The sequence below is a fragment of the Neomonachus schauinslandi genome, chromosome 14 (assembly GCF_002201575.2).
Source record: "Neomonachus schauinslandi chromosome 14, ASM220157v2, whole genome shotgun sequence".
NCBI lineage: Eukaryota > Metazoa > Chordata > Mammalia > Carnivora > Phocidae > Neomonachus > Neomonachus schauinslandi.
Window position 1 is genome coordinate 61,626,326 of NC_058416.1, and position 24,459 is coordinate 61,650,784.

At 40.3% G+C, this 24,459-nt stretch overlaps 1 protein-coding gene across 1 annotated transcript in view; it reads right to left on the reverse strand.

Moving 5' to 3' along the window:
• The window catches only part of CEP192 (centrosomal protein 192), a 133,528-nt gene extending 110,357 nt beyond the window's left edge, over positions 1 to 23,171 (reverse strand). Inside the window, exons 1-5 of the mRNA XM_044920902.1 lie at positions 23,110 to 23,171; positions 17,049 to 17,216; positions 15,947 to 16,072; positions 9,930 to 10,102; positions 2,157 to 2,209 (exon numbers count right to left, since the gene is read on the reverse strand). Coding sequence (XP_044776837.1) covers positions 2,157 to 2,209; positions 9,930 to 10,102; positions 15,947 to 16,072; positions 17,049 to 17,212 — 516 coding nt within the window. The 5' untranslated portion in view covers positions 17,213 to 17,216; positions 23,110 to 23,171. The remainder of the gene's footprint in view (positions 1 to 2,156; positions 2,210 to 9,929; positions 10,103 to 15,946; positions 16,073 to 17,048; positions 17,217 to 23,109) is intronic.
• Between the last annotated feature and the right edge of the window lie 1,288 nt (positions 23,172 to 24,459).

Here is a 24,459-nt window from a genome sequence, read left to right on the forward strand (position 1 = left end):
CACATCGGGCTCTCTGCTCAGCAGGAAGCCTACTTTTCCCTCTCCCACTCCCCCTGCTTCTGTTTCCTCTCTTGCTAACTCTCTGTCAAATAAATAAATAAAATCTTTAATAAATAGATTGATAGATAAAAATAAATAAAAATAAATACATAAAAATAAAAATAAGAAAGAGCTGGGATGCCTGGCTGGCTCAGTGAAGCATGCAGCTCTTGATCCCAGGATTGTGAGTTTGAGCCCCATGCTGGGTGTAGAGATTACTTAAAAAATAAAAAATCTTTTAGGGCGCCTGGGTGGCTCAGTTGGTTAAGCGACTGCTTTCGGCTCAGGTCATGATCCCGGAGTCCTGGGATCGAGTCCCGCATCGGGCTCCCTGCTCTGCGGGGAGCCTGCTTCTCCCTCTCCCACTCCCCTGCTTGTGTTCCCTCTCTCGCTGTGTCTCTCTCTGTCAAATAAATAATAAAAAAAAAAATTAAAAAAAAAAAATAAAATAAATAAAAAATAAAAAATAAAAAATCTTTTAAAAAATTAATCAAATAAATTAAAAAGAGCTTATTCTCACCACTCCCCTCACCCCCGGACACACACACACGTGTCAAATGAAGTAGTAGCTCCCTCTGGTCTACATTTTCTAACATATTTCTTTTCCTCTTCCTCTTACTTTGTCATCTCCTTTTTATTAGTATCTCTTGTTTCTATACTTGTTTTGCTGCTCTCCAGTTTTATGGTTCCTCTCTTACTATCAATAATTTCTAATACTTTTTGGAAGTCAATTCTTCAGCCATCCTAAAAAAATAAATTTCCTACCATGAAGAAAAATTATGTCTTTTCTCTTTAGAAACCATGTCTTCTAAATGTTCAAGAAATCATGCTTTCTAACTTAATTTCAATTTGACTACACCTGAACTTCCTTTAAAAAGCATTTCTCAAATTTGAAAGTTGTTAGTAGTTACATACAAGGAGCAAGTGTACAGAGCAGGGGTCGACATTTTCTGTGAAGAGTCAGCCAGCAAAATATTTCAGGTTTTGTCAGCCTTACAGTCTCTGTCACAGCTTCTCAACTCGGCTACTGTAACACAAAGCAGCCCTGAACAAAACAGAAACAAATGGGCATCGCTGTGTTCCAACAAAAATTTACAGAGACAGGCAAATAAGCTATAGACTGCCAACCTGAAATAATTCTTTAGACCTTTTTGTTTATATTTTATAAATACCAAACTCCAGGCCTGAAATCCCTATTAAATGTTTATGTTGGACATGACCTGTTGGTCTGCTAAGCCCCCCTTCTTTGAGGAGCCCATCTCTTTTTACATCATGTGGACCTGGTGGGGCTATCAGCTGCATTCCTCTCTGTACATATATATGTACACTGATGTACATGCATACACACACACACACACAGAAGTGGACCTAAGTTCAGGCTCAACAAACAGTATTTTATTCCAACCTACCCCTTGGCACAGTGAATTACATAGGGGAGAACATATGACCCAAGTGAGCTCATTAGAGTTGTTGTCCTTTTTTTTTTTTTTTAATTTACCCTCAAAGAAAGTTCACGGTCTTCTTTTTTGGTCACGAATGTTAAGAATGTAGGCTTAGGTTGCCTAAAAATGAAGACAGCCTCCTGATCATTCAACCAATGACTGAGTGCCAACTATGTGCCAGGCACTCAAGATACAATAAACAAAACAAAGAGGGACGCCTGGGTGGCTCAGTCAGTTAAGCGTCTGCCTTTGGTTCAGGGTCATGATCCCAGGGTCATGGGATCAAGTCCCGCGTGGGGCTCCCTGCTCAGAGGGGTACCTGCTTCTCCCTCTGCCTGCGGCTCCACCCGCAAGTACTCTCTCTCTCTGACAAATAAATAAATAAATAAAATCTTTAAATAAAATAAATGAAACAAAGAGAAGCCCTTACCCTCCCAGAGCCATCTTTCAAGAGGGAAGCAGCAAGGAGTGAAGTAGAGCAAAGGTGGAGAAGTCCTAATGACACAGGAAGCCCTAGACCAAGATGACTCTCACGTGCTGATTACTTGAAGCAGTAATGTGGATTTCTGCTATTTTTCTAACTAAAATTACTGCTATTTAACACTTACAGATACAAAATAGAAACTTTCACTCTCCTAATAACACTCCAGAAATTGGTGACATATAAAAGATTACCTTGTTCTCCTTATTATTCATCCATGGTTGTAAACAAAAATCAACAGGTGAGTCTGTTTGAGAAAACAAAAATAACTGAGACCAAATTATTTTATCAACTAAAAACCCAATAACCCCTAAAAATTATAAATTAACTAAACTTTTTTCCCTTAAGTAGAATAAAGCACTTTTAAGTGATGGTACAGGAACTTATCACTGGTCAGTTTAATTAAAAAACTGTCAGGGTGGAGAAGTATGAAAAATTATACATATGCCAAAAAAAACCCTGAATATGAATCTAATCAAGCCTTTAAAGCTAACTTTTGCTTTATAGAGGATATAGGGAAGAGAGAAACAAGAAAAATGACAGCATGACTAAGCATACAGACAAATCCAAATCATGGAACACTCTACAGGGTGACAGACTGAGTTTTTTTCAACAGTCACTGACTTAGGACACACAACAAATAATATAACGTAACATAAGGTAACCTTCTTTGGACTCCAATTCAAGCAAACTAACCTGGATAATTAGTAAAATGAATATGGACTAGAGTACTATATGATAATAAAAGAACTGTTAATTCTGTTAGCAGTGTTAACAGACTGTGGTTATTTAAGAAAATATCTGTATTTTTAGAGATGCATACTAAAATATGTAGGAATAAAACGATACTTGAATTTTAAAATATCAGAAAAAAGTAATAAAAAAACAAGAGATAAAGCAAATATGACTAAATCTTATACTAACTGAGATTGTGGGATAAGTATATGAGTTTTTCTTAACGGATATAAAATTTGCATACCATGAAATCACCACCTTCTTAAAGCATTCAAAACAGTGGTTTTTAGTATATTCTCAAGGCTGTACAACCATCAGCACTCTTTAACGCCACAATATTTTCATCAGTCCAGAAACACACACTGTACCCATTAGCAGTCATTCCCTATTCTCCCATTCCCCTGGCCCTGGCAACCACTAATCTATTGTCTCTATGGATTTGCCGATGCGGTCTCTACAGATGTCTGTGGACGAACAGAATCTTAAAACATGTGGCCTACTGTATCTGTTTTTCTTCACTTAGCCTAATGTATTCAAAGTTCATCCATATGATAGTACATATCAATACTTCACTCCATTCTATGGCTCAGTAATACTCCACCATATGGACACACTACATGTTATTTATTTATCCATTCATCAGTTGATGGGAGATTTGTTTCCACTCTATCACTATTGTGATTAATGCTGCTATGAATATTCATGTACAAGGTTTTGTGTAGACGTATGTTTTCATTTCTCTTGGGTATATAACTAGGACTGGAACTGCTGGCTCATATGATAGTGCTATGTTTAATGTTTTGAGGAACTGTCAAACTACTTTCACAGCAACTCCATCATTTTACATACCCACCAGCAATGAATGAGAGTTTTAATTTCTCCATATCCTCACCAACACTTACTATTTTCCAACTTTTTGATTATAGCTATTATAATAGGTGTAAAACCATTATCTCATGGTTTTGATTTGCATTTCCCTGATGATTAAAGATGTTGAACATTGTTTCATGTGTTTACTGGCCATTTTACAACTTCTTTAGACAAATGTCTACTGAAAACCTTTGTCCACTTTACAGTGTTTTTTACTGAATTGGAAGACCTAAAATCTGGATGCCAGTCCCTTACCATATATGATTTGCAAATATTCTCTTCCATCTTTGTGCTGCCTTTTCAGTCTTTATAAGTCTTTTGAGACATGAAAGTTTTCAATTTCAATGAAGTCCAATTTACCAATATTTTCTTTTATTGCTTGTAAGTGTGAGGAGTTAATACCATTCTCACTACTTTCATACATATTTGACACTTTTCATCAAGAGAAATACAAACAGCCACTAAGGTTTTTAACAAAAACATACAAAGTACATTCATTCATCAATCCTATAATATGGGCTAAGTACTGAACCACAATTTGGAATTACATGCTATCTTCACTACATAAGAATACAATACATAGTTTAAAATATTTAGCTTTAATTTCTCTGACAAAAGAGAACATAGAGTACTTAGAAGCAATCTGAAAGCAGAGCCTATAAGTTATTTATTTCTTATAATCTTCCCCTAAATTTGAAAACAACTGTTCAAATGACTCCAAAGCATTCAACTTGGTTTTCTTAGAAACAATAATTTTATATATTTTATTTATATAAATTTATATAAAATTTATATAAAATTTATATATATATAAATTTTTATATATTTATTTCTTTATATATAATTTATTTAAAATATTTATATAAAATATTTATATAAATTTATATAAAATAAATTTAGGAACAAATATGACTGGTGGTAATATCAATCAATTGGGCGGAGGGGGGCGGCGGAGTGCGAAAGGTGTGTCTTAAACACAACGTGTGCTGTGGCCATCTGACAGAATGGTTTCCAAAGGAAAGGAGCTTTCAGCTTAATCAGTGAAGACAATTAAAAGATTAATCAAGAGGAGGGTGGTCCAAGATGGCGGAGGAGTAGGAGACCTAACTTTTGTCTGGTACCAGGAATTCAGCTAGATAGCTATCAAACCATTCTGAACAACTAACAAACTCAACAGGAGATAGAAGAAAAGAATAGCAGCAACTCTATGAACAGAAAAGCGACTGCTTTCTGCAAGGTAGGATATGCGGAGAAGTGAATCTGAGGCATATATGGGAAGATAGACGGGGGCGCGGGGATGGAGGGGGAGCGTTCTGTCAGCCGGCTACCGGCAAGTGATAGAACATAAGGACACAAAATCAGAACTTTTAGAAGTCTGCTCCAGTGAGGGACGTCACTCTGGTGGCTAAGCAGAGGGGGTGGGGGGTGTAACCCTCACTGGAATAGTGTGGTCTCAGGACCCTCAGGGTCACTGAAAGCCTGGGGGTGCCTGAGTGTGGCAGAGCTCCCAGGTATCAGAGCAGGGAAGCCGGCTGCAAAGAGAGAGCCCAGGGGTGGGCTCTCAGCTTGGGGTTGCCATAAACCATGATCCACAGCACAGTAGGGCCCTTGCTCTTTGAGCAGGGACCCAAAAAGCAGCAGATCCGGGGAGACTTCCCTTCCTCCCTTGGGAGGAGCCTCGCGAGAGCGCACTGCAGGAAATCAGCTGGGTTTGGAGACTCCAAACAGGGCCCTGTGCCAGAGATAGAAATGCTCAGTCACAGGCCAGGTAAACATGGAGTGTCTGGAGACCAGGGAGACAGGAGTGACTGACTGCTTTTCTCTGGGGCCTCACTGAGTGGAGCCCCAAGCTCTCGGCTCCTCTGGGGCCAGAGATTGGGAGACTGCCATTTTCATTCTTACCCTCTAAAGCTGTGCTGGAAGCCTTCAGGGAAAAGGGCTACTGAGAGCAAACCGGAGCAGACTGCTTAGCCTGGCCCCTGGCAAAGGCACTGCAATTCCGCCTGGGGCAAAGACATTTGAGAATCAATGCAACAGCCCCTCCCCCAGAAGATCAGCAAGAATATCCTACCAAGACCAAGTTTAGGGATCCATGAGAACTGCAAAACTCCAGCACTAGGGGAATACAGCACAAAGAAGTCATGGCTTTTTTCCCATGATTCCTTAGTCTTTCAACTTTAATTTTTTAAATTTTCTTTATTTTTTTCTTTTTCTTTTTTTTTGAATTTTTCTTCTTTCCTTTTTCAACCAACTTTTAATTTTCATTTTTACAGTCATATTCTATCCTTTCATTGTACTGAACCTTATTGTTGGTATATATATGTAAGATTTTCTTAGTTTCTGCAGTTTTGTCTAAAAGACCAAAATATACCCACAATCTAGTGTATGATTCTGTTCTATTCACCTACCTGATCACATTCATTTTTTAATTTTTCTTCTTTCTTTTTTCAACCAACTTATCTTTTTAAAATCTTTACAAGACCAGTGCTCTAACCCCTGAGCTATGGAGCCCTTTTTAAAATCTTTAATTTTCATTTTTCTACAGTCATATTCCATCCCTTCATTGTATTTAACCTTATTTTTGTGTGTGTGTATATAAGTTTTTCTTACTTTAAAATTCTGGGATGCAGTTTCGTCTAAAAGACCAAAATACACCCAAAATCAAGTGTATGGCTCTGTTCTACCCACGAGCCTGATCATATTTTTTTTTTTCCCTTTTTCCCCCCAGTTTCGGGTCTCTTCTGATTCACTCAGTGTATATTTCTCTGCAGTCATTGTTACTCTTTTAGCAATTTGTTCTCCTGTTCATCTGTTCTTCTCTGGACAAAATGACAAAACAGAAAACCTCACCTCAAAAAAAAGAACAAGAGGCAGTACCAACTGCCAGGGACCTAATCAATATGGACATTAGTAAGATGTCGGAACAAGAGTTCAGAATAACGATTATAAAGATTACTAGCTGGGCTTGAAAAAAGCATAGGAAACACTAGAGAATCCCTTTCTGGAAAAATAAAATCTAACCAAGTGGAAATCAAAAAGGCTGTAAGTGAGGTGCAATCAAAAATGGAGGCTCTAACTGCTAGGATAAATGAGGCAGAAGAGAGAATTTGTGATATGGAAGACAAAATGATGGAGAACAAAGAGGGTGAGAAAAAGAGAGATAAACAACTACTGGATCACGAGGAAAGAATTCAAGAGATAAGTGATACCATAAAGCAAAACAATATTAGAATACCTGGGATCCCAGAAGAAGAAGAATGAGAGAGGCGGAAGGTATACTGGAGCAAATTATAGCAAAGAACTTCCCTAATGTGGGGAAGGAAACAGGCATCAAAATCCAGGAAGCACAGAGAACCCCCCTCAAAAATCAATAAAAATAGGTCAACTCCCCAACATATAATAGTAAAAACTACAAATCTCAGAGACAAAGAGAAAATCCTGAAAGCAGCTTGGAACAAGAGGTCTGTAACGTACAACGGCAGAAACGTTAGACTGGCAGCAGACCTATCCACAGAGACCTGGCAGGCCAGAAAGGACTGACATGATATATTCAGGGTGCTAAATGAGAAAAATATGCAGCCAAGAATACTTTATCCAGCTAGACTGTCACTGAAAATAGAAAGAGTGATAAAAAGCTTCCAGGACAAACAGAAATTAAAAGAATTTGTGATCACCAAACCAGCCCTACAAGAAATACTGAAAGAGGTCCTCTAAGCAAAGAGAGAGCCCAAAAGTAACACAGACCAGAAAGGAATACAGACAATATACAGTAACAGTCACCTTGCAGGCAATATAATAGCACTAAATGCATATCTTTCAATAGTTACCCTGAATGTAAGTGGGCTAAATGCCCCAATCAAAAGATTGTACTAAAAGTCCTAGCCTTGGCAATCAGACAACAAAAAGAAATCAAAGGCATCCAAATGAGCAAAGAAGTCAAACTCTCACTCTTTGCAGATGATATGATACCTTATGTGGAAAACCCAGAAGACTCCACCCCAAAACTGCTAGAACTCATACAGGAATTCAGGAAAGTGGCAGGATATAAAATCAATGCACAGAAATCAGTGCACATCTATACATTAACAGTGAGACAGAAAAAAGAGGAGTCGATCCCATTTACAATTGCACCCAAAACCATAAGATACCTAGAAATAATCCTAACCAAAGAGGCAAAGAACCTGTACTCAGAAAACTATAGAATACTCATGAAAGAAATTGAGGAAGACACAAAGAAATGGAAAAACGTTCCATGCTCATGGATTGGAAGAACAAAGACTGTTAAAATGTCTATGCTACCTTGAGAAATCTACACATTTAATGCAATCCCTCTCAATATACCATCAACTTTTTTCACAGAAATGGAACAAATAATCCTAAAATTTGTATGGAACCGAAAAGAGCCCGAATAGCCAGAGGAATGCTGAAACAGAAAACCAAAGCTGGCGGCATCACAATTCTGGACTTTAAGTTCTATTACAAAGCTGAAATCATCAAGACAGCATGGTACTGGCACAAAAACAGACACATAGATCAATGGAACAGAACAGAGAGTCCAGAAACAGACCCTCAACTCTATGGTCAACTAATCTTCGACAAAGCAGGAAAGAATATCCGATGGAAAAAAGACAGTCTCTTCAACAAATGGTGTTGGGAAAACTGGACAGCCACATGCATAAGAATGAAACTGGACCATTTTCTTTCACCATATACAAAAATAGACTCAAAATGGCTGAAAGACCTAAATGTGAGACAGGAATCCATCAAAATCCATGAGGAGAAGACAGGCAGCAACCTCTTTGACCTCAACCGCAGCAACTTCTTCCTAGACACATGGCCAAAGGCAAGGAAAGCAAGGGCAAAAATGAACTATTGGGACTTCATCAAGATAAAAAGCTTTTGCACAGCAAAGGAAACAGTCAACAAAACCAAAAGACAACAGACAGAATGGGAGAAGATATTTGCAAATGATATATCAGATAAAGGGCTAGTATCCAAAATCTATAAAGAACTTACCAAACTCAACACCCAAAGAACAAATAGGGCAGAAGTCGGGATGCCTGGGTGGCTCAGTCGGTTAAGCGTCTGCCTTTGGCTCAGGTCATGATCCCAGGGTCCTAGGATCAAGTCCCACATCGGGCTCCTTGCTCGGCAGGGAGCCTGCTTCTCCCTCCCCCTCTGCCTGCTGCTCCCCCTGCTTGTGCTCTCTATCTCTGACAAATGGATAAATAAAATCTTTAAAAAATAAAAAATGAAAAGAAATGGGTAGAAGACATGAACAGACATTTCCACAGAGAAGACATCCAAATGGCCCACAGACACATGAAAAAGTGCTCAACATCACTCGGCATAAGGGAAATACAAATCAAAACCACAATGAGATACCATCTCACACCAGTCAGAACGGCTAAAATTAACAAGTCAGGAAATGACAGATGTTGGCGGGGATGCCGAGAAAGGGGAACCCTCCTACACTGTTGGTGGGAATGCAAGCTGCTGCAGCCACTCTGGAAAATAGTATGGAGGTTCCTCAAAAAGTTGAAAATAGAGCTACCCTACGACCCAGAAATTACACTACTGGGTATTTACCCCAAAGATACAAATGTAGTAATCCAAAGGAGCACCTGCACCCCAATGTTTATAGCAGCAATGTCCACAATAGCCAAACTATGGAAAGAGCCCAGCTGTCCCTCAAAAGATGAATCCATAAAGATGTGGTGTGTGTATTCACACACACACACACACACACACACACACACACATATACAATGGAATATTATGCATCCATCAAAAAATCAAATCTTGCCATTTGCAATGACGTGGATGAAACTAGAGGGTATTATGCTAAGCAAAATAAGTCAATCAGAGAAGACAATTATCATATGATCTATTGATTTGTGGAATTTGAGAAACAAGGCAGAGGATCATAGGGGAAGAGAGGAAAAAATGAAAGAAGATGAAACCAGAGAGGGAGACAAATTATAAGAGACTCTTAATCTCAGGACACAAACTGAGGGTTGCTAGAGTGGAGGGGGGTGGGAGGGATGGGGTGGCTGGGTGATGGACATTGGGGAGGGTATGTGTTGTGGTGAGCACTGTGTATTGTGTAAGACTGATGAATCACAGACCTGTGATACATTATATGTTATTAATAAAAAAATAAAGATTAATATGTTATTAATAAGAAAAATAAAAAAGATTAATCAAGAGACCATTTCCTGTAAAAATATTAATAGGTAAATGCCAAACCATAAGTGATTTCAGTTTACCGTATTGTAGCTTAAGATAAATACCAAAGATAGATAAACAAGAAAGGAAACTGAAATATATACATTAGAAAGTAATTTCTGAAAGTTCAGTACCTTGCATTTGTTCCAGTGGTGAAATCCTATCAACAGGATCTTGGCTCTGAAAGGGTTTTGCAGTTTTAGCTTGCTCCTCTTCTGTTCTTGCCATATCACTTTGCAAAGTAGACTCTTCAAGAACAGCAACTGACAAATGCTGACTTTCTATATTCTTTCTCTTAGAGATAGAACTTTTCATGTGGGAACAGAATAATGACTAAATGTTAGTTACCTGGGTAAATCATTAAATATTCATTAATCAGTTATGTATTTAATCTCCCAAAAAGAAAAAAAAAATGGATACAGTGAAAAGAAAAATTTCTAGGACCAGCCAGAAACTGTAATTGGCTCCACTGTAGGTACCCTGGGGACTGCACATCATTTTGGGTCCAGAGATACACAGTCTACCAAAATCAAATACAGTATCATATTGCTATTCTGCCTCTTAAGTGATAAAATGACGGTTTTTTTCTTTTCTAAATAAGTATCTCTGAATCTATCATATGTGGAGAAAAATTCAGCTTTCTAAAAACAAAACAGACTTAAAGGATACTAGTATATTTGCCAAAAAGCTGATTCTCTGAATTATGAAATACTTTGAAAGTTTTACTTTTAGCCCCTGCCACTGGCCTTGTCCCCATCTTTGTAGCTCTGTTGTTTTATATATGTATGACAATGTTTTTCCTTAAAGGCCATTTTCCTCCCAATCTTCTGCAAAAGCTCCTGGGTCTGATGCAACTCACCACAGCCTTCTGCCAGCAAGAGAGGGGTGAACTTTTTAGAAAAAGGCCTCTAAACACAATTAAATTCATCATCTGGCAAACTGATATCTAGGGATAGATTTAAATCTGACCAGGATGGATGAAAAGAAGATAATCCTTCCATATATTCCAAGTGCGTAACTTCTCGAACTGCATGAAAATGACAATAAGGACATCTATAAAAGTGAAGCAATCTGGATGAGAGCCACCAGTCCTAGCCCAAGCTTACCTCAGATTCTAGAATCTGAAAAGCAGACAGGGTATGCAGGAAAAACGAAAGCATGGTCCAGACAAGAACAAAAGGGCCTGGAAGCACAAAACAAATCTGCCAGGAATAAGTGCAGAAATGCTTCCTGACTACAGTAGGAAGGAGGGCAGGAGGGAGTCCAGAGGGAGTCCAAAGGGAGGGGATGACTGAAAGTCTATCAGCTGCCCTCGCTGGGCAGTGCTCCACTCCCGCTCCGCAACCCACGCAAACAAAACAGCAGTGTCAACATGACGCTGCACACCTAGGAAGGCTCTTCTCCAGAGAAGGCATATGAAACGCCTGTGCACAATGAAGTTATGGTGGTGACAGCAGTGTTAAACACCCGGCATGGAACCTGTAAAGTGAAGCTGGCCATGAGTACTGCCCAACTCACATGAAGAGCTAACAGAAATGAGATCTGGATACCCACTAGCCCACACTAGCAACCTAGAAGACAGCCATAAATCAGATGCAGGAGAAGGAACAGCTTGAGAGATAAAAATAAAGATGAACAAAGTAAACAACCCCAGAGACAAGGATAATTTATAGAACTTTGAAAAATCTCCATTAAAATTCTCAGAAAACATTGAAGTAGCTATTATATCCACAAAAAGGAACCATTATAAAAAAATGAAAGACCAGAAAAAAGAGCTCTCAAAATTATGACTGCCAAATGATTTAATAGAAGGGTAGGGAAAAAATTAGGAACTTGATCTAGAACATTGTCTATTTGCACTGAAACAAAAGAAAAACAAAAACAAAAAAGGAAAAGGAAAAAAAAATAGTGGAAATAGATCAACCCAGGCAATCCAAAACATAGTCCCAGAAAGAAAGAAAAACAGAAAATTACTGAAGTAATAGTAATTATCTAGAACTAAAGCACACAAATCTCTGGATTGATGCCAATTAGAATTCAGTTGGGAGTGGGGGGGGAGCACCCACCAAGGACTCGGAGGATTCTAAGAGTTTCCAGAGAGAAAAAAGTTCAGATACAAATGGTCAAGTATCAAAATGACATCAGGCTTCTCACACTATGTAGCAATGCCTTCAAAATTTTGTGAAAGTTATTTTTATCTTTAAATCCTATCCTCAGCTAAAATATTCATTAATTCCGAAGTTAGAATAAGGATATTTTCAAAACATAAATTCCACCCTCCCCCAGGAGCCACAGAAGCCGTCCTCCACATGGGGATAAGAGCATGCCTCTGCAGGCTGTGCACCCACCATCACAAGCAGCCACAGGAAGTCCAGGCTCTCAGACTAACAACCCAGATCTTCAGACTACTCAATGGAGGCAAGGAATAGCCCCAAAGCACTCACCTCTACCCAATGAAAGTCTAGAGTGAGGCCAGTACACTGCATCTAGGACTACACCTTACCAGGTTGTCTGTCTTCCATTAACAGGACTGACAAGACCACTTCCCAGACGTTCTGGCCCACATCAAAGAGTCAAGAGGTTACTTCTGATATTCTCCTCCCCTCCCCCCATGTCTAATGTCTCATTGCCAACATCAGTTCAATGGGACTAACTTCATGATGCCCTTCAATAAGCCCAGGACTCCTTACTCCTGACATCTGAAGATCCACAAGCACATTCCCCCTACCCAGCCCAACAAACCAACCCTGGATCAACAAAATCTTGCTATTTCTGAACCCTTCCTATGAACATCCCTTTTACCTCACCGCTTTAGGGAAAACCTGGATGTCCTGTGAAGATACTGCCTCCCTTAAACACTGGCAAATGAGGACTATCAGTCTCTCCCACAGCCTTGGAATCACTGGGCATGGAGATGGAATGTGTGTCTCCATCAGCATGTCCCCTCAGTACAACTTCCAGATCATCCTCAATAAAGCCTTCTAGCCTGGAGTCACCTATGACCCCTCATGGCATCTTCCTTAGTACCTCAACTCTATAATCCTTTGATGCAACCCAAGCCTCCAAACCACTCATATCACCACATCTCACACTCCCTCACCCTTCTGCTATCCTCTCCTCTTCCTTAACCTAAATCCCATGGCCAAACATAACACACCCTCAACTTCCTTATCCCTCACTACTTTCATCAGACTACAAGCCTAGTTAAACCCAACTCTCCCCTCACATCTTGCTAGCACCCCTACAGCTGAATGTGGTTAGAGAAAACATCACAATCACAGTAAATTCATGACCATGACCCTGGAGTGGGACTCCGGATGCTGTCGGACAATGGCACTATTTCCCTCTCTGTTCACTCTCCCACACTCCCATGACTGTTACATCTCTCTACTGCTCCTCTACCCTGAGTTGATGTCATGCCTCCTACCGCTCTGAGAGACCCTAAGCACGGAAAAGACAACTTCCACAGATTCTTACCACCACATGTACCCACACATTCTGCCTTCCCACCGGTTAATACAAAGGAGTTATCCACGGTCCTACCTCTCTAGTCACTCCTTCCACGACACATTAGATCCTGGCCTCTTATTTTTGTAAAGGTTTTGCTCTAGCAATTCTCTTCTTTCTACATAATCAGACTTTCCTATTTCAGATCATGCCTATTACCACATAAACTTGCAGCAACCTATCCCTCCACAAAGGAAAAAAGAAAAACTTCTCTTGATCCACTATACTCAGCAAGTATCACAGCCCCATTTCTTGGTTGCCTTTTGCAGCAAACTCACCATCTCCAAAACTAACCTCCCATTCTCTCCTAAACTCACTCTCCTACACTATTGTGCCTCCTCCTACTTCCACCAAAACCACTTGTCAGGGTTACCAACGACCTAACCTACGCTAATTCCAATGGTCACTTCTTAGTCCTCATTTTATTTGACACAATTGGATCCCTCTCTGTTCTTTTACATATGTTCTTTATGTGGCTTCTGAGACACTGTTGTCTTCCTACCTCCAGCCACTAAACCTTAGTCTCCATGTCTATTCCTCCTCTCCCCAACTTAACACTGAAGTGTTCCGACATGAGGCCCTGGTGCTCTTCTATTCTCCATCTACCTTACCCCTTTGATAATCCAACCTCCTAAGGGGTCTTCCTACTTCCAGACTTGCCTCCCAACAGTCTATTCACTCCATTGTAGCCAGAGTGAAACTTTTAAAACGTAACCCTCTAATGGCTTCCACCTCTCTCAAAATCAGGCTCACCCTGTGGCAGCCTCCTTCCTGCTGTTTGAACATAGGTATGCTCCAACCTCAGTGCCTTTACACTCGTGCAGCCTCCACCTGAAATCCTTTTCCTCCTAATAAACATGGCTAACGGCCTCCTTCAAGTCTTCACTCAGATCTTATACCTCCTCAATGAGACCCACACTGACCATTCCCTTCAGCTTACCCATTTACCCTCCTTATCATGTTGTTTTTTTCCTAGCACTTTTCCCTTCAAATATACTATAAAACTGATATTTTTTTAAGATTTTATTTATTTTTTGACAGAGAGAGACACAGCAAGAGAGGGAATACAAGCAGGGGGAGTGGGAGAGAGAGAAGCAGGCTTCCCACCGAGCAGGGAGCCCAATGCGGGGCTCAATCCCAGGACCCTGGGATCATGACCTGAGCTGAAGACAGACGCTTAATGACTGAGCCACCCAGGCATCCCTAAAACTGGTATATTTTTAATGTCTTTTTGTTTTAATGTCTGTTCTGGTATTTCCCAAGTACTTAGAGAAGTACCTGGCACACAGGAGGCACGCGGTCAAAAATACACACGGAATGAATGAGTATTCAAAGAGTTAACATCTTTAATATATAGAAAGTGCTTATACCCAAATGTTACCAAGAGGCAATTCACAACAAAAATATAAGTAATGAATAAACATTAAAGTATGCTCAATTCCATAAATACTCTATTATAAATTCAAACACAGAAAACTTTAAGAATGCCTGTAATACCACCATCAAGAGAGAACTACCATTTACATTTTGGTTTATAGCCTTCCAGATTTTCTTCTATGCATTTATGCATGTGTACAAATTTTTTTACTTCTAAAATCAAGGATTAAAAATAATACCACCAAATGCTGGGGAGGGCTCAGAGAAGTAGGCATTCTCATGTACATCTTCTAGTGGAAGTGTAAAGTGGTACAAATCTTCTAAAGAGCAATGTGGTGCTTTGTAACAGTCTTTAAATATTAACTCAGCAATTTCAATCCTAGAATTTATCTGAATACAATAATCTGCTAGGTGTGCAAACGTATAAATAAAATTCAGTAAATTTATAATAGCAAAATTCCAATAATCTAAATGCCTAATGTAGTGCAGTCATTAACACGACACATATCTATATTAATTATAATTGAAAGATGAGCATAATACACTAATTTTTAAAAGTTATAAATAGTACGTATGGCTCAATCCCATATTTGTAAAAAAACTTAGTATGTACATGTATAGGTGCATAGATAGCAGTCTGGAAGGGGCTCCTGGATGGTTCAGTCAGTTAAGTGTCTGCCTTCCCACTCAGGTCATGATCTCAGGGTCCTGGGATCAAGGCCCATGTCAGTCTTGGCACTCAGCAGGGAGTCGGCTTGTCCCTCTGCCCCGCCCCCTGCTCTCTCTCTCAAATAAATAAATAAAATCTTTAAAAAAAAAAAAAAGCAGTCTGGAAGACTATAAATAGATAATCAATGACTATTCTCTTATTTTTTTTTAAGATATTATTTTTATGAGTAATTTTTAAGTAATCTCTACACCCACTGTGGGGCTCAACCTTAAAACCCTGAGATCAAGGGTTGCATGCTCTACAGACTGAGCCAGCCAGGTGCCCCAATGACTATTCCCTAGTTAGTAAGACTACAGACTTATTATCTGCCTTGTAATTTTTCTGTATTTTCTACTTTTTAAAATGAGCTTATGTTACTTCTGGAATGAGAAAAGGTATTCTGAAAGCACTAAAAATGGTTGTGATTAAAAACATAAAGAAAACTCTTTTAAAAAGATTCTTAGAATTATTCAGAGACACAGTCACTCTTTCATTTTCCACAAGACTGAGTGAGACCTGCTTTTAATATGGCAAAAACAAATGAAGGTATGAACTTACTCATCATCCTGGAAGCTAAGCTGTAACTTCTCTCTTGGGTCAGCTTCACTCTGGCTACTGGGAGATGATTCAGATGGAACTGAAAACTTCCCTTCTACTAAATAAGATGCCTGGATATCAGAATACCTACATAAAAAAAATTTATTTTGTTAATAGTTAAATTATGCATATTTAAAATTCACCATGACATTAGAGTCACGTGACTATAAAACCAACTGCTAGGGGATAAAAACAAATGGGGCCCCCAGTGTTCAAAACCATTTTCATGTGCAAAGCACTGAAAACCTATGTATCAGGAATGAGGTGTGTATGTATTAAACAAAGAGTCACAGAAATCTTAAAGCTAAAAGTTTTTAGAGTTAACCCCTTCATTCCAAAGGTAAAGATAATGCTTCTTACCAAATGTTCAGGTTGGGAGGACAGGAAAGTAGTTAGATATTTAAGTATGGGGAAACTTTACACATCATACAAGATAGATGAACTGTTCACATCACATATGGAGATACAACTCAAATAACTAGCTGCCAGTAAGGCTGAACTAATACAAATCCAAAACACTATGAATAGAGAAAACAATTAGTAGACCAAAAAGTCACTGGTACTCAGTTCCAAATCCACCTACCCACTACTGATTAAGGCAATGGAATAGGGAAATGCGTAATTTTTTATAACAACTATATATACATATGAATATATATAATACATACACATATATCACATATTTATATATAACATACATATTATATTACATATATAAATATACATAAAGCAAAAGCTCAAGCTTGGCTGAGAAATTTTTTAGTATTTTTTTAATTTATTTGAGAGAGAGAGAGAGAGCGCGCACGGACATGTACCCACACAAGCGTATAGGTGAGGGGTAGAGGGAGAGAATCCCCAAGCCAACTCCCTGCAGTGCGCAGAGCCCAACTCAGGGCTCAATCCCAGGATCTGAGATCATGACCTGAGCTGAAACCAAGAGTTGGGACGCTTAACCGACTGAGTCACCCAGGTGCCCCTTGGCTGAGAAATTTTTACAGAAGTATCAAGGTATTGCAGGCTTTCTAGACCTTACAAAAAAATCATGTGTTCTAACAGTTCTTACCTGTTGTCAGCACTGGATCTATTTCTAGCAAGTGTTGAAACAGCAACAGGCAAGCCAAGATTTGAAGAAAGAGTGACATTTTTCAAAATCTCACTATTACCAAGTAATGAATTGGTTAAAAAGCTTGGAAATGACTCTTCAGCTATTCCTCGGAAATCTTCCATCTCACTGCAACAATAAAAGTTTTTTTAAAAATCAAGTATTACTATAAAACCTTCTCAAGTGATTAAAAGTCTCATAAATCTTAGAACACTGATAAATCTTAGGGAAAAATCATGTTCTTGGAACAGCACAAAGGGGATAAAATCAACAAGCATTTGGAGGTAAAGTAATTCGCAGAATACTTTGCTACTTCACAGCTGAGACTACAAATGTCAAATTTCCTTTTTATAATTAACATAATAACAAAATACAACACAGCTTAATTTACTCTTGGTTTACTATAGCAAAGACTATCAATTGCCACACTTATCTAGTAAAGAAGCAAAGACCCAACACTGAAGGAATATACAGATGATCTCAGATGTACTTAAAAGTCTACTGGTTAGGTGCTCATTCTAACATGGGCTAGAAAAAAAACAATTAACTCAGCAAAATCTAGCCCCTGATTTCAGAAATTATTCTTAAGGATGAGTAAATGTTAGTTTAAAAAGGAAGTCCATTGAAGGAAAATCTTAAGTTAAATCAAGTACAGCCGGCACATGGACAAGGCAAAAATGGTGAAAGTGGTACACAAAGGACTAACTCTGGAAAACACTGGCACAGAATCTGTATTACTGAGAGATCTTCCAGCCCACATTGGCCACTGGTTCTACTTAACCCTGGTTACAGTACTTAGGAGATGTAATCTCAAAATTATTTCAGTGTTTATCATGTAAGGGTTATATGGAATTCAGTAAAAAAAATTAAATCACGAAAGGCTCAATAAATGAGAAAGTACTGGCCCTGTGCCTTGAAAAATTTCATAGGCCAAGTATGACACGAGGGGGCTCTTAAAGATGACAAATAAACATGAGCAAAGGAGAAACAGAAGTAAGATTTATTGCATATCCATGACCTTAACTCATTCATCCCATTTTATGAAGAAACAAACTGAGAATTAGCTAAATTTACCCAGGGTTGCACAATTAATAAAATTCAAACCTAGGTCTGACTCCAAAATCCACTCTTAAGTACTAAGTGTGTGGTGGCAATAGCCAAGTGCTTCAATGTATTTTGGCAATCGGTGTACAAAAAAACATGGTGAATGAAACCATGGAGTCTGATTCTAAAAGCCTTAAAAGGTGTGTTAGGAAGTATGAACAGTATTCTCCAGTCCAGGGAAGCACTGATCTTGGCAGAGGAAGGGAGAGGGCTTAACACCTGACAGGATATTGAAAGAGCTACCACAACTGGTGAGATAGAGGACAATGATGGACTATGCTGGGGCCAATGACAAATGCACTCAAGTATAGGTTTTAGGGGGAATGGGCTAACTTAATTACTCTATAAAGTTGAAAATGTTTAAGACCTTTAGAGAGCTATAAAACTTACTTGACTGTGAAGTATCCAGGCTCCTGTGAGAAGCTCACCTCTCTACCTGCACTTGATCCCACCCTTGTCACTAATGCAGTGACAACCACTCCAGCAACCGCCCTCCTCCTAACCGTCGTCAAATCTTCTCTGGGCAGCCATTCCCACCAGCATGCTGTTAGTTCCTCATCTTTCAAAAAAGTCTTCCCCTATCTCATACCCTGTTGTCCCCCTGTAGCGGTACCATTCTATCTGCCCTCCCTTTACCACACACTCCTCCAAAAGGAATCACTACTGGCATGTGATTCCACTCCTGTCATCTCCTGGACCCATGCTAAGCTGGCTCTTGTCCCACCACCCCATCAAAACACTTGTCAATCACCACTGAGCTCCCTGTTGCCAAACCCCATAGCCCCACAGTCAATTTTCAGTCCCGTCTTCCTTGACCTAACAATATGGGAATTGTACTCCTTCCTCTAAGAAATCCTTTCTTCACTGGTTTCCAAGACACAGCTGTCTGGGTTCTCCAACCTCACCAGCTGCTTCTTTTCCTTCTCCTTGGCTGGTTCCTCCTTATCTCCTGGACCTCCATACTGTGAAGGCATCAGGGCTTGCTCCTGGATCCCTTCCACCTACCCACTCTCTCTGGGTGACTGCCCTCAGTTTCAGAGTTTTAAATACAATATGAAATTTATATCTCCAGCCTGGGCCTTTCTCCTCAACCTCAGGTATGCAACTACCTACTAGACATTTCCACTTAGTTTATCTAACAGGCACCTAAACCTGAATTTTGATTCCATTGCCTTCCAACCCCCTCAAGAAAGCCTGCTTTTCAGTCTTCCCCACAGAGAAAATGACAACTCCATTCTCTAGCTGCTCAAACCAAAAACCTCAAGTGATTACTCACCACCACCCCCAACACACACACACACACACACACACACACACACACACCTTAAAAGCAATCCCTAGGCAAATCCCAATGTCTTTATCTAACAATATAACCAGAACCTGTCATTTTCTCACTACGTCCACTGCTGTCACCTTGGTCAAGCCACCACCACCTCCTGCCTGGATACTCACTAGAAGATACTTTCAACTATCTCCACACCTCCACTCTTCCACCCCTAGCCTATTCTCCACACATTGAAATTATCTCTGTTAAGTCAAATATTGTCACTCCTTAGCTCAAAACCCTCCACTGGTTTTCCATCTCATTCAGACTAAAAGTTAATACTTAAAATGGCCAACAAGGGGCTGAATAATCTGCTCTCACTCTCTACTACTCTTCTCCCTTGCTTGCTCTCTCCTCACTGTCCTAACCTATGCTGTCCCCACAACTTGCCAGGGCTCCGGGCTCAGGGACTGGGCCCTGGCTCTGACCTCTGTCCAATACACTGATGCCCCAGATAACCTCACGTCTTACTCTTCCACTTTTTTCAGGATTTTGGTAAAAGTCCTCTTACCTGGCTGGTCTCCCTCACCAACTTTCCTCATCAACTCCAATTTCCTTGCCCTTCTTTCTTTTTTCTGTGGTGCTGACCACCATCCAGCATGCTATATAATTCACCTATTTAACTGTTTTTTCTACAAGTTAGAATGTAAGTTCCATGAGGGCAGGGACTTGGCCTATTTTACCCCTGAATTTTTACCTAAAGCAGCGCCTTGCCCAGAGTAGATCCTCTATAAATTGGTTGAATAAATGAATGTCTTCAAACTATGTCAATACATAGCAAATTTAGCACCAACTATCATACAAGCACCCTTCTCTCAGATCATGTCCCAGCATTTTCCTTTCTTTTCTATTTTTATTTGCTTTTCTTGATTTCTATAAACATGTTCAAAACGATCCCATATTAGGATGGAGGAGGTAGGAAATCTGTTCCCATCCTTCATGTGCGCTTCCCGCCACCACCTTCTTACCTCCCCTTCACAGCCAAGTGTCTTAGAAGAATCCAAATCATAACTTCTGTAGCTCACATGACATCTTCTTCCTCTATCTATTCCTTACATGGTAGGAATACCCAGGATTCTGATCTCAGATCTTCTGTCATGCAATGTACATCTTATACTCTTAGGTAGGGATCTCAAACTCAAATGCTTCTAGGCACTAATACTGTCAGACAACAGGACTGTAAGCTGAGATCAACTAGAAGTTACAGACCCCAAGGTGAACACATTTCAATTCAGTAAGAAACACTGTTGACAAATAAAACAGATCTACTGGTGGAGCCCATTCCCAAGGGCAAAACAGGTCTATATCCCAAACACACCCTAAATCATTCCACATCTTTCTATGTCTGCTATCACCACCCTACCGTACTGAAAAGCTTCCCAACCAGTCTCCATGCTTCTATTCTTGCCACCCTACAGTTAAATATCCACAGGGCAACCAAATGGACCATTAAATACAAACCAGGTACCACGCCCCTATTGAAAACTTCAGGGAGCCACCCCATCCTCCACCCCTGAGGCTCATGACTCACCACTCACACTGGTGTCTCTGTTCCTGTAACATCCAAGCCCCATCCCTACCTTGGGGGCCTAGAGTACTCGCTACATCTCTGCACCAGCTGGCTCCTTCCTAGCATTCACCTTAGTTTAAATGTCATCTTGTAAGAGAGGTGATTCCTCATCATTAATCAAATGTAGCCCCACAGCCTCTCACAATTTTTTAAATTTCTTCCAGCACTTATCACTATTTTTGTATTTCTCTTCCCCCACTAAAAAGATTGCTCCCTGAGAGCACAGACCTTGCCAATCTTTCCATCACTCTTACCTAACACCTATAATAATGCCTAACACATATTTATGAAATATTTATGAAATGAGTGAATAACATCTTTGACTTTTTAACTTTTTTAAGGAAACATTAATGACTTTGATTTATTTCTCTCGCTCTCTTTTTTTTAAGTAGGCTCCATGCCCAGTGTGGAGCCCAATGTAGGGCTTGAACTCATGACCCTGAGATCAATATCTGAGCTGAGATCAAGAGGCAGACACTTAACCGACTGAGCCACCCCAGGGGCCCCACCATCTTTGACTTTAGAGTATCAGTATCTTGGGGACATTTCAATCTTGTTCACCCATACAGTCCCAGTAATTGATATAGAGCTGGAAATAACGAATTGAACAAAAAAACAAGTTGAAAGAAATAATCTCTACTCCCTCGCTATCTAGGTGACATATGGTGTCTACTCTATTTTCAAATAATGCACTAAGTATTTTATATACACTTCTCTAATCCCTGCATCAAATCTGCAAGGTAGCTATTATCCCTACTATTGAAGAAACTGAGGCCAAGAGAGGGAATTATGAGAATTTTCCAGGCCACAAAGCACAAGTGGGAGCAGAGGATTCAGAGCCAGGCAAGTCTGCCCCAGAGTAGTCTTTCCTTTGCACTAATGCCATCTTCCTCATTTTCCAATCACCTCAGCTCAGACCTCTATCCTGAGCTTTAGACTCCCATTTCCAAATGGTTCACCCCTAACACTCTCTCAAGTGGTGCAAAGTTAACAAATACAAAACCAAACTTATTATCTTTTCTCTACCCATTCTATTACCTTTAGTTTGACCTGTGTTATCCCTATTCTCTTGCTATACAAGCCAGACACTTAGCACCATTTCTCTTGTTCTCTCAGTTATCAAATTCTAATGCCTCTAACTCCAAACAGATCTCTGGAACTGAGATTCACTTCTATATTCCCAACACCTTATCACTTTAATCTAAACCATTATGTAAGTCTTCCAAGTAGCCTCCCCACATCCAATCACTAAGTTTATTCATTAATTTACAGACATGTAAACCACATTAAAATATATCCCAAATTCTTTAAAGATTTATCCCTATTTAGAGTCAAATCCAAAAAAATTCAGATATTAAGCAAATATCATTCATGCAACAATCATTACCAAGCGCAAACCATGAAACACATTCTACTTACCATTGGAAATGTAAAAATAAAGCAGCTCCCCTTCACGGAGCGGATGACCCTCATCAATTATAATCAATTATGACCCCTCTCAATTATGACAGTGTTAAGTCCTGGGATGGAGCTTGGCTATGGGCGCGGTGGTAATACAAGCCAGTGGAAGATCCCTGGAGATGTAATCCAATACCTGATCTATCGTTTCCAAAAGGATTACACTTGTTTAAACCATCCATGGGCATACCACATTCCTAGGAAAAATTCCCTAAATATTGCATAGCCCACCCACCCATCCTCCAACACCTAAAGTGAAGAGAATATAACATTTCCTTTTCTTTTACTGTGTCTGAACTAAGTAGCCATCTTTGGGATCTCTCTTGCTATTTCCTTAAAGCAGTAACCTCAAATTTTCACATTTGAACTTACTAGTATTTACCTGCTTTAATTATATTTCTAGATATATAAAATATCATTTACTGTAGTCATTATTTGGAAGCCTACACGTACACATTCAAAAGCATATGCTGTCAAACTTCCCTAACATTCATCATTTACTCTTGGTGTTCTAAGAAAAATCTGTAATTAGGTATGCATTTAATATATTACTTTTCAAAGCTTACCATAAACTTTGATCACAAAACTGAAATTCGTTGAAAAAACTGATTCTGGAGCAGTAAAAACTCCAGTCGAATGACCTCAATATGGTAACAGCAAACGGAAATACTTTCATAAAAACATCTGTTCTCCAAACGACTGCTTCAAAAGGGACCTCATGTTTTAGTAAACAAAGTCTGTAATTAAGAGAAATCAAAAGTGTAGTGATATTAAACATTGCCTTCATTCATGCTTTTTTGTGTGTTTTTTTCCCCCCCACAAAGAAATGAGATATAAGAAATGTAAGAAAGGTACTGGGAGTAAATGTGAACGCGGCCTAGCAGAAACCAAAACAAAAAGTGAATAACCGGGTGACACCAGCAGACCCCTCTATATTTCGTTAACAACGTTACTTCGCGGGTCATTTTTGGACAAAAAGGAGAAACAGAACCGCCTATCACAACACACTTGAAGCAAACACCCGGTCAAGAGCGCTTTGCAACAAGAAACTCCAAACCAAAGCGCAGAGTGCGCTGGTCCCTAGAAGTCACCAAGTGGAAGAGGGTGGGGGGATACCAGGATGTGATCCCCAAAATCAAAACCTGTTTCTTTAAAAGTCAATCTCTCAGAGACGCCCAACTGAACTCACTGAGCGGAATTCTGCGTGACGGTCGGGCTGAGTACGAAGGGGCGGACGGAGCAAGGCCGTCGGACCCTAGGCAGCGCCCCGCAGCCCCCCGCCCGGAGCCTGCGCCCTGCGCCGGACCCCGGCCCAACCGCTACTGCCCAATCCGCCCGGCAGCCGAAAAGTCTGCCGAAAGCGGGTTCGCGTGCCCCCTGCCGAACCGCGGTCAAGACACAGGAATCCCCTCCTCACCAAGCCCGCGACTCCAGCTGCGGGAGCCGAGAGTTCGTCAGAAAGATCCAGAGGAGGGGGCGTCCCGGTGGCTCTGCAAATGCGCGTGCGCAAGGCGCGCCCCCCACACCCGCGGCCACCGGACTGGCCGTACAGCGCGCCCCTGGGGTTTACGTCCGTTCGCGGCACGAGCAACAGGGCGGGGACTCGGAGCTGGCCTTGGATTGGATAGCGACAAGGGACGGGGCGGGCTGGAGGCCGATGATTGGGCGAGGACGGTTAGTCCCTGAATTTGAAACGAGGAAGCCGCGCTCCGCAGGTCCGGAGGAGGAGCTCAGTATTGGGAAGGGTGGGGCGCACTGCGAAAGTCCTTCCCTCTAAAGCTGAACCGAAGGTAACGCAATGAAAGCCTTGGCCAACTGGAAAAAAAAAAAAACCTGCTTACCGTATTCAGTCTGGAACCCCAAAACATCGTCACTCACCTTATACAACATTTCCGGTGAACAAGTCCTCTGATACT